Source organism: Calonectris borealis, chromosome 1, assembly GCF_964195595.1.
Source record: "Calonectris borealis chromosome 1, bCalBor7.hap1.2, whole genome shotgun sequence".
Taxonomy (NCBI): domain Eukaryota; kingdom Metazoa; phylum Chordata; class Aves; order Procellariiformes; family Procellariidae; genus Calonectris; species Calonectris borealis.
This window is the reverse complement of record NC_134312.1, coordinates 38,799,108-38,814,806: the sequence shown is the minus strand read 5'-3', so window position 1 is coordinate 38,814,806 and position 15,699 is coordinate 38,799,108. Positions and strand designations below refer to the sequence as shown.

The 15,699-nt window shown below is 43.2% G+C and overlaps 1 protein-coding gene across 1 annotated transcript in view; it reads right to left on the bottom strand.

Moving 5' to 3' along the window:
* Positions 1 to 10,283: 10,283 nt before the first annotated feature.
* HMGA2 (high mobility group AT-hook 2) overlaps positions 10,284 to 15,699 on the bottom strand; it is a 124,278-nt gene continuing 118,862 nt past the window's right edge. The window contains exon 5 of the mRNA XM_075149127.1: positions 10,284 to 14,568. Within this exon, the coding sequence (XP_075005228.1) occupies positions 14,521 to 14,568 (48 nt within the window). The 3' untranslated portion in view covers positions 10,284 to 14,520. The remainder of the gene's footprint in view (positions 14,569 to 15,699) is intronic.

Genomic DNA, 15,699 nt, shown 5'->3' with positions numbered 1-15,699 from the left:
AGGTCCTCACTGGGAAAATCCAGCCCAGTGCCTTCACCCAGGAGTCAGTGCATTCAAACACAAGGTTTGCTTTTCTCATTAAGGTAGGTGCCAACTAGGATGGGCTTCTCTAGACAGTGTAGTGAGTCATGGCAGGGTGGGTGCTTGCAGGGCTCGGGACATCATGTTCATCCACGCAGGAGTTATCCTTACAGCCCCGACTACCCCTGGGCACTCCAATGCTGCAGAGACCCAGTGCTGCCCCCCCAGCCCCCGCCTCCTGCGGCTGGTCCTGCCTGACCGCACAAGCCCTTCCAGGGCTGCTCCTGAACTGCGTGACGGGACGGCTTCTCTACTTCTGTTGTTTTAGTTGTTTCCAGCCAGCTCAGACTGAACGGGGAAATGGTGGAAACGACTGGGGGAGAGGGGAGAGGAGAGGCTGCCCCTGGCAGCGGCACAGATTTGCGCCGGCTAAAGTGGCTGTGCAGCTCCAACCTCATGTTCCTTCACACCCCTTCTTTTGGTTGTTATTTCTCCCTTCTAATTCCTAAAAGTTCACGTCTAACTTGCTTTTTTCTTCCTCTCACACGTTTCCTTTCTTCCACAGCTTCCATTACTCCCGCCATTTTCTCTCCCCAAGGCCACCTCCTCCATCTCCTCTATCTGGCACCGTTTGCTGGGTGCACACAGGGTGACCTGTTTGCAGGCATACAGCTGAGTGTCTCAGCGAAGCCCAGCTTGGCAGATGGGTCCGTGGCTTGGGACGAGGTACAGCTGTATGAAAACAGACATGACAGCACAAAACACGATGGCCAGCATGGGGGTTAAGTTTCCATTCTGCCCTTTCAGGCTGCGTAGCGAAAAGAGTTGAAGTCGTGAGACAACAATAATTGGCAAAATACTGTAATTCGTGCAGTGTGTAATCCAAAATGCCTAGAGTTCAGGGCAAATCTCTGTATTTACTCCAAGCTTTGGCCTGAGAATTGTGGGCGAGACTTGGGCCCAGGAAACTCAATGGGAGGGCTCCCACTTCGCCCTCGGGCTCTTTCCTCTGTGAAGAAAGGGTGCAGGGACCAGGCTGTGAGCAAAACTGAAGGATACAGGGAAGGCTGCTCAAGACTTTTATGTGCCCTTCACAGCACTACGTGAGCAAGGAGAAAGGAAGTGGCTGGAGAGCTAAAATGGATTAAAAGAAATACATCCTTTTTTACCCTCTGCAAAGACTGCTCAGTAGGATAAAAATTTTAAACTCATGGATAATAGGAATAGCTATATTTATACCAGCTGAATTGCTGGTTGTCCCGGTAGAGTTACAAAATCTTCAGATGATGTGTTTTCAGTACCTTGCAGCATAAATGCTGACCCTTCTCCCTCCTTCCCAGATAACTCCAACCCTATAAATGAATAAGCTACATTTTAGATTTGCCCTGGAAAAGTACTGTTGTGCTATCCTAATGTTCGGAAGAGAAGCTGTGTTTATTTAACACACGAACATTAGCAGCCACGCAGGACGTTATGATCCATGGAGATCTGCACTTTTAAACTCAGGAAGTACAAATCAACCTATTTCTCATTAACCTCATCTCAAAAATCTAGTCAATGGGACATACTCTTAAGTTTACTCCTTTTTCAAAAAGCCTTTCGCTCCTCCAGGACTGCTGGTGTTCACTGCTTAGATCAAACTGCCAAAGTTAGCCATGAGGCTACCTGCTAACTACTTCTTGGATTAAGACATTCTTCTCAAATTGTTTATAGGCTGCTCCCCTCCCTCTCTGCTCAAGTCCGGACCTCTGGTTTTTAAATTACATACGGTGTTCGGCATCTTATCCCATCAATCCATGAGATCTCTTCTCTGCCCTCCTGGTTTCCTTTTATTCTAAAATAGATGGGTGCCATATGACTAATCTCCCGACACAATTCATTTATTGCAAACCTGTATCATTTTAGTGGTTTTCTACCGCACCTTTCTAATCTTAGCAATATTCTTCCCATAACAATAGAGCCAGCCTCTTGCGCACGGCGCTCGGAAAGGGCTCTCATCAGTGTGCTTGACGCTGCTGGAATAGCTTCAGTGGATTTAAACATCAGGCCTATATACCCAAAGAGCTCGCTTGGCTTTCTGACAGCTGCCTAGCATGGTGCAGATGGTTTTAGTTTATTCCCCATTTACCACCAAATGATTTCCCCCTTAAAATTAATAGAAGAAAAATATTTGGAAAGTGATAGCTGGTTGTTAGATATTACTTTTAGTGTTCCTGTTCATATTTTTCTTTTCTTTCTTTTTTTTCCCATATGCGCTTGTTCTTGTGATCTTGCAGGGTTGTAAAGTTATAATTCAGCAAAGCGCTGAAGGTGAGAGCACGGCCCCGCTGATGCCACGGCCGCCGCCGCAGCCAGAACCTCCTCCCCGATGCGCCTTCTGGTGGGCGCTCAGCTTGGTCACCTCCACGACAGCACCCTGGCTCTGGGTCACCATCACCTTCGGGATGTGGAGGAGGAGCTGGTGCTTGTGGTGTTGGGAGCGGCATGAGGATGGGCTGTAGCCGGGGGGGTCGGCGCCGTCCCCGTGTTTGCCGCGGACATGGTTTTGGGATGCAGCATGTGGATGAGGGAGGTTTTCAAAAGGTTTTCAAAGGGGGGTACAAAGAAACCCCCCGTTGTCTGTGGTTTATTGCTTTTTGGGGACATCCAGCCTCTCGAACCAGACCATCCCAAGGCTGGAGAGAAGAGGAGGCTTTTGATTCATACAGAATTGATAGTGTCTATTGAAATTAATTCCACATGGGGAAGTAAGCACTGTCTCCGCATAGTAACACCCAGTGTGGAGTATACTGCCGAGTTCAGGCTCTGACTCCGAAAACGCTTGAAAGCAGAACATATGTTTTGGGGGGTTTTGAAGATACCACAACCCATGAGATATCTAAGGCAGCATGAACGTGTTTCGTATAATCCATGAATGCAAAAGAAAAAAAAAATCTCAGAAGGCTTGAAACTTTTCTCATACATATTGTGCTCAAGTGAGTGTAACTGTGGTTTCTGCAGGATCATTCCTCATTTACCCTCGTATAATGAGAATACGCCTTTGCCTTCTAACTGGATCTCATTGGGATCTAGTCTAGGCGTTCAGATGAGCCTTAGAGCACCTGCCGCCAGCTCCAGGGAAGCGCTGTTAGATATTACCTCTGCTGCTTCTGTGCATCTCCCCTCTCCTCCTTTCAGCCGAGGAGGCTCTGAAAGTGTTTTGGCCTGAGTTTGATAGGCCGACTTCTTCAGTGGCGTAAGGCAGAGTGGTTTCATTGATTTCCCAGAGCTACACAGATTCACACCATCTGGGAAGCTGACACAAAGGATTTACAGTGAAAAAGGTACATCATATTTTTATTATTTCCTGATGTTGTTTTATTGTTATGACATCACGTTCTGGACAATGATAATTCAAAAGCCTCCTTTTATAGCCTTTTTACTGGGCTGCCTAGATGGAGGTTTAGGCTCCCTTCAAAGGCTCAACTGTGTAGTTTTCAGTCAAACTCAACCCAACACGGGTAAAGTCGGCACAGCAGGACGGAGCCCGATGGCAGTGTTGGTAGAAACGAACGTTGGCTTTAACGAACTAATCTGAATCGCAGGAAGTGTCTGGCATGTTTTGATATGTTTAATTGTGATATTATCTATAGCTGAGGGAATCTGATCAGGTTTGGGCTTGCAGTCTCCCATGCCCTGATGCCTTCATCTGCCCCGAATCAGGAAAAGCAGCACTGATGAACTTTCCAACTCTTGAAGAAGCTGCTGGCTCTTATTTGAAATATTTGTCCTTGCTATCTGTGACATAAGTGCACTCACTGAGCAGCAGGTGTCAGCTGAGACGGTTGTTTTCCATCATAAATTTAAAACTTTGAGCATTTTTCCTGTCTCTTATCTTCAGCCCACAAGGAACATGACTGGACAGAAAGAGCCTGAAGTTGAGTCATGTAGGTGCTACAGTCACTGCAGTGAGACTTTTTTTTAGGGAAGATAAGGAGGTATATCTTGTGTGGAAGTATATTTTGGCAGGATCACTTGTGACTGAGGACACTTACATTTTTTAGTCTATGCTTCTAATTAGCCTTTGTTATTTAATGAATTGTCCCAGGTGATTTTAAGTGGAAACTATTTGAAAAATTAGAGAAATCAGATGAAGAAAGACCAGAAGACAATTATTTTATACCACACAAAACGCTTCCCACTGACTCCTCAGCTGGTGCAGCCCACTTGGCCCACCCATCCTTTGGGAGAGACTGCAAGCTTCACGTTAACTCCGGTATTTGTTGTGACCGTTGATGCTGTTCCCCCCACTTTCTGAGTGCCGTACCGAGGGCTGGGCAAATCATAAGCAAAATACACAATGGTAAGAAAGTGTAGTGATAACATGACACTATATTTTTTCCTTTTATTTCCATGTTTCAGTTGTATACTTATGTTTGTTTGAGGCTTGAACTGACAATATAACAAATGAACATCTCCTTGCAGGTACATGACAGCATTGTATAGCAGGACTTCAAAGCATGTATTATCTTAGTGCCCCCGATGTACTGAGGGCATCAAAGGAGGGACCGTGCATGTGAATAAATACCTCTAAGCTTTAAGTTTGAAATTACCCTAGCCTTTGACGAGCAGCATTCAAGGGACAGGTATGGGAATGCCTGCCTGCTCCAGGCAACGGGCTGTGCTGGCTCAGAGGGGAGATGTCTGTCTGTACCCACTCTGTCCCTTTCCCAGTCTGCAGTTTCTATGAAAGCGGGACGCAGACCCTGAACCCTATTCTGGATTTATGCACTTACCCTGTGCATGTGATGAAAACAACTGGCTCGTCTCCCTTTGGAGACACAGCTGGAAGAGGAGTGCAAGGGCTAGAGCAATTGCTCATGAGTAGGAGCTCTCAGGTCAGCAATGTATCTGGAAATGACACATATTCCCATTTTTTTGGAGCTAGGTTAACATCACTGTCTCAGCTTCCTGAACAGTCAGTGGGGAGGAATCAGTGATTCATCCCACCCAGCTTAGACCCATATTTTAGGAAGGAATGAATTGCCCTCTGGCTGATGAAAACCTTGGATGAGACATCTAACTTTTAAATGACTAAAGCTTGGTGACACAGATCTCCTTCTAAATGCAGAAAACCTGTTTAGTTTGGCTACTCTTTTGACCTTTATCTGGAAAAAAACCCACTAACTTTTCATCAACACCAAACACTTAAGTTTACTTTTTTATTTACTACTATCCCACTGCTTCCTGGGGTCAGCCCTCCCTAGCTTGTGGGCGTTTGCCTCAATTGAAACCATGGTGTGGCTGCTCTAGTACAATCCCCTACACCTCCATAGACTACGAGAGCACCTGCTCATTTTACTGATGCTGTCAAAGTGTCTTTAACTGCCCTCGTGTATGTGGTGGGAGAGAAGAGCTTATCCCAAAGGTTTGCACTGCCGACATTATTGCAGGGCTCTGTCACTGAAGGACTAGGTCCCCTCAGATCAGAGAAGCTTTTGGACTTTTGTCATTGGGAAACAGAGAGAATCACACACCCAAGGTGTCTGTAGCCTTACATCTCTCTGCATCACCTTCCTGGCAGTGTAAAATCACATCTGTACATCTCAATCACCCACTGCAAAACTGTGGGACTGGTGCAGGTGCGTTGAACTTACAAAAATAAGAAGTGTTTTGGAAGATTCTCAGATGAAGGTTGGCTTTTCTCTGCTTAGTCACCACTGGATAGTTTTACTGAAACACACGACAATGGGTGAAAGGGAAACCTCATGTAAACCGATTTAACGCTGTATATACAGTACAGCAGCCTTAGCAAGGGTACTAAAGCGAGGCCAAATTCAAGGCCAGATCCTGTGAAGTGTTAAGTCCCTGAGGTCCCAGGGGCAGGATGATCAGCATCATCTAGAATGAGGCCCTTAGACCGTACACACTGCAAAGGTGCTTCAGAAGTCCTGATCTTACCAGTAAGAGTATTTCAAAGTGACTCTGTTGTAGATCGTAATGGAGTTAGTGCGTTAGCTGTGATAGTGTGGAGCAGGCACATTGATCTGTTCCCTCATTTTTCATTTTCTAGAGTAACTCATAGCTATGCTTAAGCAAACAGCGGAATGTTATGTTTATTAGGAGCTGTGTGTTAGCCTCTGAATTTCCATAAAGTATTTGAGCAGAAGAAAAGCAAGGTGTGTAAATAGCACGATATCAGCAGCCTTCCATCTCAAACGGGGGTGTGATTAGGGGCAGTGGTCCCAACCTGCTGGTACACTCTGGGATGCCCTCTGCTCTGCTCTGCATGTGTGCATGTGACTGTTTTTGAACACTTTCCCATTTCCAAGTCAAGCAATTAGCCAAAATTCAGGGCCCTGGGTGTAGTTTCATTTAGAAAGCCAAATTGAGTCAGGTGTTGCTTGACCTAAGCCTGCCTCTTCGTGAGAAACGCGCTCAGCCTGGTCTCCTGAGCAGAGCAGGAACGGACCGAGGAGCTGTACACAGCTGCTTTGCTCACAGGTTTAGTCCTTCTGGTCTGCACTTGGGCTGAAAGCTCTTGCTAAGCTTTCCTCCGCACGCTCACGGTGTAATTTGCATCGCTCTGTCGCTCCTTTCTCTGCTTCTGTTTTTCTCCTGCTTGTTTCATATGTCTTTTACTATAATAACAATAAAACGTCTTTTACTAGTTTCTGTGTACGGAGCAGAGGTTGCAACTTTAGCTGGTCTTCACTTCCATGAAAGAGATTAGTTATTGCTAACACTCATTGCCATAAGCAACTCCGGTAAAAGATTTCACCCAACTCCCCAGCACTGTTTTCTTCACGGCCTCTGTCATTTGTGTGCACCCCCATCTGTGCCTATTCAACCTCATGATTTTGCAGGTTTTGGTGTTACCAGGAAAGTCATTACTTATCCACGACCAGTTACTTTCAGGGCTGCACGCCCTAGAAGTGTATTTAAGACCTTGAGGTTCCCCATATTGTAGAGTTCAGAAAAATACAAAGGTAAATCTATGCACTACAAGCTGATCTAAGACAAGACTTCATGAGAAAAAGGCACTAGTAGAGGTCATCCTTTCCAGGTCAAGGCTAATTACTGAAAAGAATGGAAACAGCCTTGAAGTTGTTAAGGGAAAGGGGATAGACAGAAGATTATGAATGCTTCCTGTGTTCCATAGGAAATGAAAACTTCCTATTTTCTTTTCTTAAGCCTATTTCCTATTGAAATCAGGAGCTATACCATTTAATTGTGTGTATTGGTTAAGAAAGATGGGGACTATTTTCATGTAGCACACACATATAACCAAACTAAGGTGTTTTGTGTCAAATTCTGACAGAAGGAAGCCAGCTTCCATTCCCAGCACGGATAATTAAGTGCTGATGAAGCAATTTAATTCTAAGGACTTTAATCAGAAACTGTAACTTTTGCCCCAATGAAACTGAATAATGATGCACTGAAACTTATTTAAAACAAATGTCCTTATTGGTCTGGATAATACAAGGCTTCTGAGATTCATTCTCGTCTCCTACCCTGTGCTGTATCATTGCTGTGGTGTTGTTTTAAATACAATAGAACACTTTGCTGAGTGTGCCAGTGGCACATGTGATGAAGAATCACCAGAAACCATTGAAAAATCTAAAATATATGTATTTTTTAAAAGTGTTAAAAAGATACGGTCACAGTTATGGTCCTGCTGTATAGTTTCACGCACCCAAGGACAGACACACACAGAGATGCGTCTCGTGATTGTAAACGGTTTGCAAAGGTGAGAGTAGGGTTTTTGTTATGGCCTCCTCAAACACCAGTTCTGTGTCATGAGCTTTGCCACACACAGTTGTTTAGGGCAAGACCCCTTTCTCCCTGCAAAGAAGAGACCAGTCATGGTGGTACCTCTGCGACCTACGGGAACTATAACTGGACAGTGAGATGGATCTCAAGGGCGTTGCTAGTAACACAAGAACAGCCATATGTGATATGTGGTCCTGCTTTTCTCCTGCTTTTTTCCTGCTCTCGGGAGACCAAAAGTCTGGATCGCGGGGGGAGATGCCAGCGGGTGACATTCCCCAGGTCTTGGATCTCATTGAAGTTACTGTGTATTTGTTGGGATATAAATGCCAAACCTAAAGCATCCCAAACTGAGCACATTATGAACCTTTGGCAAAAATAGTCTTACAACAGCGCCTTAGATAGAGGTTAATTTGTCTTGGCCCCAAGCGCAGCTGCAGTCTAGGAGTGGTAATTCATTGTAAACACCTTTAGAGCATGTCGGCCTCATAAAATCCCTATCTTAGACTATGAGGTAGCTTTAAAGACAATACTCTGCAGTTATGTAGGGCCGAAGTAACTCCTTCTATGCATCTGCTGAGCTGATTTGTTTTCAAATGTTGATTTAAATTTTATTTTTTATTATGTGATATTGCTAAAAGTATGGGTTTATGGCAAATGTGTTCCAATGCAATAAAAATGTGCTTATTTTTCTGCCTACTCCCTGAACTAAGAATAAAATGCCTTAAGGGACTATATATATTTAATAGATTTTCTGAATTAAAACCCCCTATGATTAAAATCATAATCTTTGGTGGTCCCACATAATATTTTGTAGCTGACATTCATATATAATGTAATGTAATCTTGTTTTTTGATGGGACTTCTGCCTTTGCTAAGTTTCCTCTCTGGCTAATTAACGTTTCTGCCTGCTATTGATTTTTCAGATCCACCCAGCTTTCATTTGTTATTTTCTTTCACTGATTATTTTGATAGCATGCCTTAATGTAGCATATGTTTGGATTCCTGCTCCAGTTTTACCCTAGCCGTTATTAACAATGTAAAGCTCCTCCTTTATATGACAATGCTAATGCTTTTAGCTGTGCTTAATTATCCCCATCTTAGTAGGGAAGCACTGTTGAAGACTTGTGTCTCATCTCCTAACGTTTCAATTTCCCCTTTTGCTAGCAGATAAAAGCTGATGATAATCCCGTGCTGCAGGTTGGGGGCACAACCATCTGCGGCCTTATTTTAGAGTGTAAACAGGCAGATTGCTTCCCACTTAAACTGCTACCACACTGGACTGTTATCTTCAGGCTAATCGTGACGACATTCATGTATCTCCAGAGGATGCTAATTACAGGAAGATGCCTTCTTTTTCTTGAATACTGGAGCAACTGCTCTGCAAGTATGGAGCAATAAAGGGGGGGAAAGCATTAAATCACAGATGGGAAGGAAAGAAATGAAAAAAATTTCCAATAGGCCAGAAGATTGTTTGAGTGGCAAAGAGAAATAAAAGGTGGGAAGAAAAAAGACATGTTAAACCTTGCTGTCACATGGAGGTGAATCAGCCCGGAGGGGAAGGGCAACAGCAGAGCTCACCACACCGACTGAAGGTGTGCGAGCAGCGACTCGGCTAGAGCAGGAGCTGCACGCCAGAGACGTCCCGGAGCGAGGTGGAGTGCGTGCATGGGGCGGCTTGGCTCCTCGTGCGCCTGTGAGTGAGGTGGGGTGGCAAGGGGGTCACTAGTGTCTCCTAGCGTGGCACACAGCCCGTGGGTCCGGGAGCCAGGCAGGAACAGAGCATTTACCCACATTAATTGTGCTGGCTATGAAACATCCAGACAGCAAGGATGTCTGTATTCTTCAGCCAATGCATATAACACACAGTGGCAGACATTCGTTTGACTAAGCAAGTAGATGTAATAAACTGGTATTATTTCTGAATCAAGAAGGCATATAGCAATTGGACCTTTATTTGCACTAAAGGCTATATGCCAAAGTACATTTGTATGTTTAAAAATTAATGTGATCAGGAAGACGGTGGGAGATTAAAAAAGGGTGAGTTGAGAGACAGAAATTCTACATCCATATAGGCAAAGGTGCTGGGGTGAGAAACTTCGTTCAGGCTTCAGGTGAAGTTTGAGGTATGACAAATCTGACTCCTCTCTTGTGATCAGAGGAACACGTTGTTGCCATTGCCTTGGATCCTGTCTCTAACGATGAGCAGACCAGATGTTCTGGTTTTAAAAAAAGCTACGGACAATTAAATTGCTGCGCAAGGCACTCGCAGCACCAGCTTTCGGTAATTCCCCATCTTTGTGTGGATGTGATGTGATGGGAGTGGAAAGCAAAAGCAGAAACTTAATACAACCCTTGACACAGGCACCTTGGATAAAGCACTCTTGGCCGCTAGACAAACGCAGACCTTGATCCTGCAGAAGCCGATTAGTTTTATACACACAAATAGTCCCACTGTGGCATAAAGCGTGCAGAAGTTCATTGGAAGATGCCCCAAGAAGGGAAGTGGGAGTGAAGCAAGCTGGAGGAATGACTAATAAGAAGTAGAGGGGAGTTAAGCACAGGGTTGCACAAGTTCAGCCACTTGGCTGATCCATAAGGTGGGTGGGTTACAGCTGGAGCATCACATCAGATAAAATAACAGGAAGAGCCGAGTGATGGCAACCACAGGGAAGAAGACCACCAGGAAGACCAAAAAGTGCAATGATCCTTTAATACCACCAAGCAGGGTGAGAAAGGACAGAAGAGGGTACATAATGTGATGAATGCAATTACTCACATCTCTGACTCAGAACTGAATGGGTGTTACTACTTAAAGCTTTTTTTGTGATTGTTTTTTTTTTAGTCGTTTTACAAGTAACCAAAGGGAACATGCCATGAAGCCCTTGGGAAAGCAGAGGTTACTAAGCCAAAAGGGATTAGGTGGAGAGTTTGCAAATGAGTGAACACAAAGAATGTGTGGAATTTATATTTGAACAATCGTCCTAGGTGAGAGAGGCATGGTTGCAAATATGAATGAACAGACATGCACCACAATCTTTAAATATTGTAAGAGGCCAGGGGACCATGTAACAGCAAATGAAGAGGGGAAGCCAGAAGAATCCTGTCCAACCTGCCTACGACAACTTTGGAGGGGTGGGTGTTTAACGCAGAGTTTCCTGAGCTCCTCAAGTTTTGCCCCAGACCGCACCCAGGCACATTCCTGTCTCAGCTGCTCTTGAGTACCTGCTCTTTTTAACCTGATGACCGCATAATATAAACTCTATGAACTTGGATGTGAACTGCAAACTTGCCTAAAAAGAGGAGAAAGCTCATCATCTTGGTGGGCCCCCAAGAGGCAGGTTAGAAGCCAGGCAACAAAACCCATTTCAGCCTCGCCTGCGCTATAGTATTTCCAGTCTGGCAGGTAGGACCACTGCTCCCCAGTGCACGGCTTAGCCCTTAGCTCGGCACGGCGAGTCCCACACCGGGAACGGGTGCCTCGCCGTTAGGGGAGCCACATAAGACGTGTCCCTCTGCTGAGCGCCCACCCCTGGGGTCCCTAACAGCAAATGCACTTCTTCTCAGGCACACGCCTACGGTCCTGGGACAAAAAAAGACCACTTGCATGCAAAGCTTTTACAAATTTGGTCACTGTGACCAAACTTTATTACCCATTTTATGGAACTGTGACAAAAGTCTAGGAATCAAACAACATGGGGATCACAGAGGCTATTATGTTTATTGTGCTGAACAGACTGTGATAATCCATTAAAGGAACATTTTCAACAAGCAAGCGATTCGAAGTACAATCATAGACAGCAACTCTACACGAAGAACAAAGCAAAAAGTTAGAAGACACTCAAAAGAAAAAGTAAACTGTAGTTAAACATCTTGAAGCGTTTTTTTTTTCCTGCAAACACACCTCTCTTGCAGAAATGGTAGAAGAGTTAAATGTCCAGTCTTAGTTAGCAGTGACCAATGACAGCAAAGAACAGTCGTATAAAATTTATCTCCCATAAAAATAAACTATATATATAAAAAATTTTATGATGTTCTCACTGATTCAATGGCCACATGCAATTTTTCAGTCTGAAAAAATGAGGTATAGTAGGCCCTAAGAGGTAGTAATGTGTTTTGATTGTACTACAATATATAGAAAATACAAGATTCAGTTCATCAGAGTGGTAAGTCTCTCGGAGGTTGAAGTGTGACACACACCCAGCGATTATTTCTGTGTCATCCACTGGATACTGTGGTTTTAAAAAAAGAAAAAAAAAACCCAAACCCCAAAAGGGACTTGCTAAGGCTTGATTCGATGCCCTTTGAAGTCAGCAGAATTCCTTCTACCGCCTTCAAGTGACGCTGGATTTGGCCTGTTAGAGCTACTGTATAGCTAGGATTATTTCTATTTCACTTAATATTAACATGTCTAGTTGTAATACTCCGATCCGCTCTTTCTCAGCGATTTCCGTCACTGAACCCTCTGCGGGCTTTCGAGGAGGTCCGCATGTCTTGACACTGCCTCTTGGAAGAAGCCAGTAAGTAGTTATCTTTCACCGCATTTGGCTCGGTACTAAAGCCATACCAACAGACGCCTTCCTGAGAAACTACCCCTGGCCCAGTTATTAATACAATGGTACAAAGTACTGACTAGGAAAGACGAAGAAGGGAAATAAAACAGAAACAGAGAAAACGAAATAGGAGGGGGGGAGAGAGAGAGAACAACAAAAGTGAGAGAGAGGAGAATAAAAAACCTCTACATAAGAAGCATTTAAAATAAATCTGGCTGAAACATATTACAAAATCACATTTGTGTAAAATACATGAAAATACTTGTCAAGTATTTTCTTACAATCTACTAATTATTTTTTTAAACACATATTCGTGATTGCATTATGCAAAAGCTGAGCTTGTTGCTTCCCACCTACAAAGCTTCAAGTTTCTTTGAAGGTTTTTTTTTTGTTCGTTTTTTTTTTAATATGAAAGTAATTTAAAATGTGTTCATTTTCCACAAGTTATTTTACAAAAATAGTTTTGAATTAGGGATTAGTTGCAGTCCTAACTGTTTCAAACGTCTCAAAACTAATGCTGAAAGTAACAAGTTCATTCCATTTAAAGTCTGGAGGTAGGTCTTTGTCAATCAATTAGTCCATTTCTTTAAACAATTCATTTGAGGTACAAACTTGGACAGTAATATTTAAACATTACAGCTAAATTTTTTCTATGTCATGTAGTGTCATTGAAGAAAATTATCCTCACAAACCTATCAGCAATTCAGTACAAAAATATATTCAAGTTAACAGTACATTACACAGAAGTCTAGCAGAGAATAGGGTAAGTACATTAAAAAAAAAAAAAACAAAAACAAACCAAGAGAAAGAAAAATACATAGTCATGCCGAAACACAATAAAGATATTGCTTCCTTAACTGCAATTAAGTGTTGAGTAGAAATAAGGGGAAAATGCAGATACTCATGCTTATCTACCCAGTAAAAATTTCCTGCATTTAATGTGTATAGCAGCATGTATTTATCAGTCTGTTGAGTTATTTGTAAAAATCAGAGGTAGTATTGAATAGTGGGGTAATATTGCATCTGGTGCTAAAAGTGCTGCTTTGAATGAAAAGATGGAGAAATGCCACTGGCACAGAGGTGCTCAGTGAACCATCCTATGTCAAAATACATTGCTTAAAGTAATGCACGAGCTTAGCTGAGGTACATGGTGTTGGTTCTTACATCATGACTGATGAGTAATGAGGAGAGATTCAATTCTTTTGAAATACTGGTACGGGACGAGTGGAATTAGTTGAAACTAAGCAAAACATACAGATTATTTTTGTTCAGATAAATTCATAATTAATTTTGAGGTACCTTTCTGTATGTTTTAAAACACTTTTCTCGATAAAGACTTAGTCATTAATGGCATAAGAGTGTTTGTGTCAGTCATTTTTGTTTCCATAGAAAATGCCTGGCTCTATAGAAAGCCAACTCCGCCTGGCTTCCTATCGTCCAGAAGATGAGGGCTGTTCATTTTGTTTACTACTACTTCTGCTGATATGTTTGTATCTACAACTATACAACGTATCTTTGTCTTTCTTCCCTTTTGCAAAATAAAGTACCTTTTTCGTGTTGATTTCTTTCTTCTGATTACCAGCTGAATGAAGTGAAAGATCAGCTTTCAATTTTTTTCCTGAAATAACAGTAAGTCTTTAAAAAAAAAAAAAATCAAGTACAAGTCTACAAGAAGGTTACAAAAAAAAGAGTAGTATCTATCCCTTATCTTTGGTGTTCTAAAACAGGGAGTTCACTAAGTAGGGAGTGGGTTGCTGGAAGTGTTGCAAGGCTTTAGTGTTACACACCCAGCCTTTCCTATTTCAATGCCCATTATAATGACTATGTTACAAGTTTCTTGTTTATATGCAGTGCAGTGAATGACATAAACCTGATTCCGAGCTCTTCTTGACCCATTCACCCTTACTTAGCAGCTCAAACGAACTATTAGTAGGTTAAGAAAAAAGAAAACAGTAATTAAAAGTTGCATCGTTAATCTGTGTCCCCTTTGTGTTACAGCAGTTTTTCACTAAACCTGGGACTGTGAAGGGATTACAAAGATGATGATTAGTCAAATCCTTTTTAAGGTTATGCGATTTTTTTTCCCCCAGGCAAAAGTGGAAAGACCATGGCAATAGAAAATAAGTGGTCAAGGCAGTGTCTTCTCCCTTCAAAAGACCCAACTGCTGATGAGGTAGAAATTGCATGGTGAGGCCTCCTAGTCTTCCTCTGCAGACTCTTGTGAGGACGTTTCTTCAGTCTCTTCCTAGAATACACAAACAGGAAAAATAAGTACTGTGGTGACCATGCATCTTAGGTTGCCACCTCACTCTTCTCTCACACAGCTGACAATTACCTCCCGAGCTAACAAAATGCCCTTTACAGTGGCTGTGACATCTCAAGAAGCCACTTTGGGGAGGAGGGGAAGGTCTCTCACTCTCCAGTCACCCCACTTTGGTTTGCCAGGCTTTCCCCCCACCCCAGGGGGTGCCACAGAAAAGTAATTCGTGCCGTGCTCTGTCATGGCCCTCTTACGGCCAGCAGACATGGGCCGCTAGAAAACAGAAAGCATTTTGAGCAGGTATCCAATGTTAAGCGGGTGCTCTGGGAAGCCTTCTCCTCCTCATCGGCTGTCCTCCTCCAACCCGCCGCTGCCTTCATGTTCGACTTCAGCAAGCCTGCCCAAATGCGATGCTCTTACACTGCTTATTTAACAAATGTGCAGTACCTTTCAGGACATGGGCAGTAAACTGGGAACAATAAACATTTCTGATATAAGGGGCTGTCAGTGAAAAGTTGTTTTTTATCAAATGCTGCACATCATCGCCTGAGACAGCACGTGAAAAAGATCTAGGAAGAACAGGAATTTACCCCCTCAGCCAACTGAGACCTTTTAAGAATGACCAGCTTAAAACAGCTTATAACAGTCTTCATACTTTAATAGATTTGATTTTCCACATGGCTTCATTTTGTCTGGGTGGCTAACTGACACAATTTATAACTCTCTTCCTTTCCCAGGCCACTACAGTACACCATTCAGCAAAGCATGCCTTAAAGCTTGCCTGCGTTATATGACCAAACTTCCATTCATTAGTGTTTGAAACACCTCAGCTGTGAAGGGCTCCTAAATGCTACCATGTGTGACACTGCTGCGGAGGAGCGGCATCAAGGAAAAACACTGGGCTTTAATCATAGGCCACTGCTCACTGCAATCCCCTTTCAAAAGGTTTCAACCTTCCCCCCCACCTCCCCGCAAGAAAAGGCTGAAAAAAAAAAGCTGTAAATCCAGGGAATAAACATAAGTATAAATGAATGGATGACAGCTTAAAAAATATAACCATAGCAGCATCAAGCCATGAGATTTCACACTGGTTTTGTTTAGTCTGCTTTGGGTTAT